Source organism: Acanthisitta chloris, unplaced genomic scaffold, assembly GCF_000695815.1.
Source record: "Acanthisitta chloris isolate BGI_N310 unplaced genomic scaffold, ASM69581v1 scaffold1011, whole genome shotgun sequence".
In the NCBI taxonomy this organism is placed as follows: Eukaryota; Metazoa; Chordata; class Aves; order Passeriformes; family Acanthisittidae; genus Acanthisitta; species Acanthisitta chloris.
The window spans coordinates 24,967-28,426 of NW_008657482.1; the positions used below are offsets into that span (position 1 = coordinate 24,967).

The window sequence follows — 3,460 nt, forward strand, 5'->3', positions numbered from 1 at the left end:
TTGTTTGAAGCAGTTAAAGATCACCTGTTTGCTCTCTCAAGCACTCTGAAATATGAGGCCTCTGGTTAGGATGAAGTATAACATTAAAACAACATCTGTATCACCTTGGGAGCAGCATGTGCTCCCTATGGGATACCTGGAACATCTCTTACACTTAGAGCTGCCCAAGTTCTGCTGCATGGGTGTCCCTCCTCTGGAGGTCTGGTGTATCCATGTAATGTGGACCTGTTGCTTGAAAGGGATGGAGCTGGCTGATGGCTGACCTGGGAGTTCCTTTGCCTTTGTCCTGCTCTGATGCACAGAAATGTGTCTGAGCAGGTACCAAACCACACAACCTGCCCCAGTTAAGCAACTACTCCTGAAACCCAGAGAGATGATCACAAGTTTTTCATAGTATTACAGTATGTTAAGGGGTTGGAATGAAGCTTAGAGATCATCCAGTCCCAACCCTCTGCCCTGGGCAGGGACACCTCCCACCAGAGCAGGTTGATCAAGGCTTTATCCAACCTGACCTTGAACACTGCCAGGGTTGGTTTTAACCATCCTGGCTGTGAAGTACAAAGACACCAGCAGGGTTGGTTTTAACTATCCTGGCTGTGAAGTACAAAGACACCAGTTCATGGTGGTGCTCTGCTGATGTGCTTCAGACACAGGAATGTATTCAGAAGTATCTGCTGAGAGAGCTAAAACATTTATTAAGACTATTTAACCAAGGGTCATTTCATATTAATTTCTTTCCTAAGTAAATGGGAAGAAAATTCACAAGTGCCATTTAAGAACAAGGCTCATTGCTGAGCACTTATTAATCTTGGAACACAGCTGCTATGTGGAGTTTCACTTTAACTGCTAAAGCTGTTTTCTGTCTTCTGGGGGCCAATCTGTTACACAGACATATGTACACGGACACACACGTGACCTGGAGCATGTCTAGAGAAGGGCAACGAGGCCCATAAAAAGTTTAGAACACATGAGGATGGGCTGAGGGACTTGGGCTTGGTTAGCCCTGAGAAGAAGCTCAGGGATGACCTCATGGCTCTCTCCAGCTCCCTGACAGGGGTTAGAGAGAGGTGGAGGATATCTGTCCTATCATGGCTGCAGGGAGAGGACTAGAGGGAATGGCCTTGAGCTGAGCCAGGGCAGAGTCAGAGGAGATGTTAGGAGAAATGTTTTCCCTGTTAGGATGTTCAGGCACTGGGCTATTGCCCAGGGAGGTGGTGGAGTCACCATCCCTGGAGGTGTTTAAGAGGTGTCTGGATCTGATCTGGCACTATATAAAATATAAGACTCAAGTGTTCCAAGCCAGGCTGGACAAAACATTGAGCAACCTGCTCTGATGGGAGGTGTCCCTGCCCAGGGCAGGGAGTTGAGACTAGATGGTCTCTAAGATTCATTCCAACTCCTAAAATTCTATGATTCTATGATATTGTTTAGGGCTTAGGTGTTAGGGCAGTGACAGGTTAATGACTGGACTTGATGGTCTTAGAGGTCTTCTCCAACCTTGATGATTCCATGATTCTATGACCTCACTTAGATGAACTCTGGACTTGCAGCTGCCCGTGGTGCTCTCTGAGCCCAGAGGTTATTCTGCATCACTGCTATCTCTTCCCAGACAGGACTGGGTTTCCAGGCAGCTGGAATCCATGGCTGTACACAGCTGTCATCTTGCACTGTGTATTAAACACGTGCCTGACTCAAATCACTGCAGTGTGTGCTCTGCTAACCCTGTCCTTCTCTGCCCTTTGTGTTACAGGTGCAAAGAGCTGAAGTATGGCAAGGATCTACCCCAGATCTCCATCATCTTCATCTTCGTGAACGAAGCACTGTCGGTGATCCTGCGCTCCGTGCACAGCGCCGTGAACCACACTCCAGCTCACCTCCTCAAGGAGATCATCCTTGTGGATGACAACAGTGATGAAGGTGAGCACTGCTGGCATCTCCCAGCTCCAAACCACCACAAGAGTGTGGAATTTCTTCAGATCTCAAGGAAGAGTTGTGCTTCTTTGGGAGTGGGGACACTGCTGGGAGGAATGTAGTGTGAGATGATGGGTGTGCTGGTGGCACACCAGTTTTCTCCAGAAACAGGATCAAGCCATACTTAAAATCAGATAATTACTGTTTGAAAGCATAGCTGCAAGCTAGAAGGCTAAAGGGAACCAGAAAGCCACCTGACCTTTCCTTTTGGTAGTATCCAGAAGTTCTGGTTTCAGGGTATCTTTGGTTGTGGCAGAGATGCTCCTCTAAATATTTTCCAAGGAGCTGTGAAGCAGCAGCCTGGAGCCTAGTGAGCTGCTCTGATTTGGCCCCTTGCCATGGCATTAACAGATGTTTCCTCTGTGTGTGATTCAGTTTCCATACTTTAAAATAATGCTGCAGGCTGCATGAATGGTTGGGACCCTGCAGGGGCTCTTCTTCTTCTTATGGTTTTGGTATGAGAAGAAGTGAAGAAGAGGAGGAGGAGGAAACTAACACAACTAACACCAACCTGCTGGAGTCAGGCCCGGACAAAACATGAGGAGGATGTTTGATTTCCCATGTTATACACATCTATCCTTTGGTTCAACCTGCTCTCAGTCTCTGGGGCAGTTCCTTCCCTTCTAGCCTTTGATAACACAGAGCTGCAGGAGGTGTTTTCATTTGGAAGCATTTTTGCACTCAAATTCTTCTCAGGTATTTTCTTCTTCCCATATACAGCTGGATAATGGTATTGGGGTAGTTAAAATCTTCATGGCCAACAGCAAATAGTTAAGTTACTTTGCTGATTGCCTTCTGTAGTCGTGCTGCTGCTTTTAATATTCTTTAAAACAATTAATAAACATGTTCTGTAGCTGGTGTGATCAGAGGGAAGAACAGAGAGGGTGCAGGACTCCTTTCCAGAGGGAGCCTGAAAGGTTGCTCTGTGTCTATGGTGAGAGGAGATGGGACCCAGTGAACTATTCAACCTGTAAAATAGGCACTCAAATACCACAGTAATGAACACTATAGAAAGCTGAAAATTACAATTACCAGTAAAAGATACAGGAGGGCAACTGCTCAGCTGGTGGAAATCACAGCAGCTCCAGTGCTTGGATGATGTCCACCAGTGAGGCTATGGGATTTCAGAGCTGCAGCTATTTGGCTAGTGAAGGGGAAGTGCAGGTGATCTATCACTGCAGTATCTAACATGTGCAGTGCTTTGAGGGTCTGAAATACCAAAATGAGCTGCTCCTTCTCCAGATTTTACCTTAGCAATGGGGTGAAGAGAACACTCTTTAATGGGGAGCCATTGCTGAGCTTCTTTCTCTATTGCTGTGCACAAACAAATGTGTTTAACAGCCTCTCCCATCAGTCAGTGGGAGGCACTGAGGCCAACACTGGGTCAAGTGCTCTGAGACACTGTTGGAAGGCACAGGACAATGAAATAAATCCTTTCAGAAAGCATCACCCTCCCACAGGCTGGGGCTGCAGCTGGTAGTGAGGCTGC

General features: G+C 46.9%; 1 protein-coding gene across 1 annotated transcript in view; it reads left to right on the top strand.

The window, feature by feature from the left end:
• The window catches only part of LOC103811728 (putative polypeptide N-acetylgalactosaminyltransferase-like protein 3), a gene marked incomplete at its 5' end in the record, with an annotated part of 38,173 nt that overhangs the window by 23,786 nt on the left and 10,927 nt on the right, over positions 1-3,460 (top strand). The window contains one exon of the mRNA XM_009084717.1: positions 1,751-1,917. Within this exon, the coding sequence (XP_009082965.1) occupies positions 1,751-1,917 (167 nt within the window). The remainder of the gene's footprint in view (positions 1-1,750; positions 1,918-3,460) is intronic.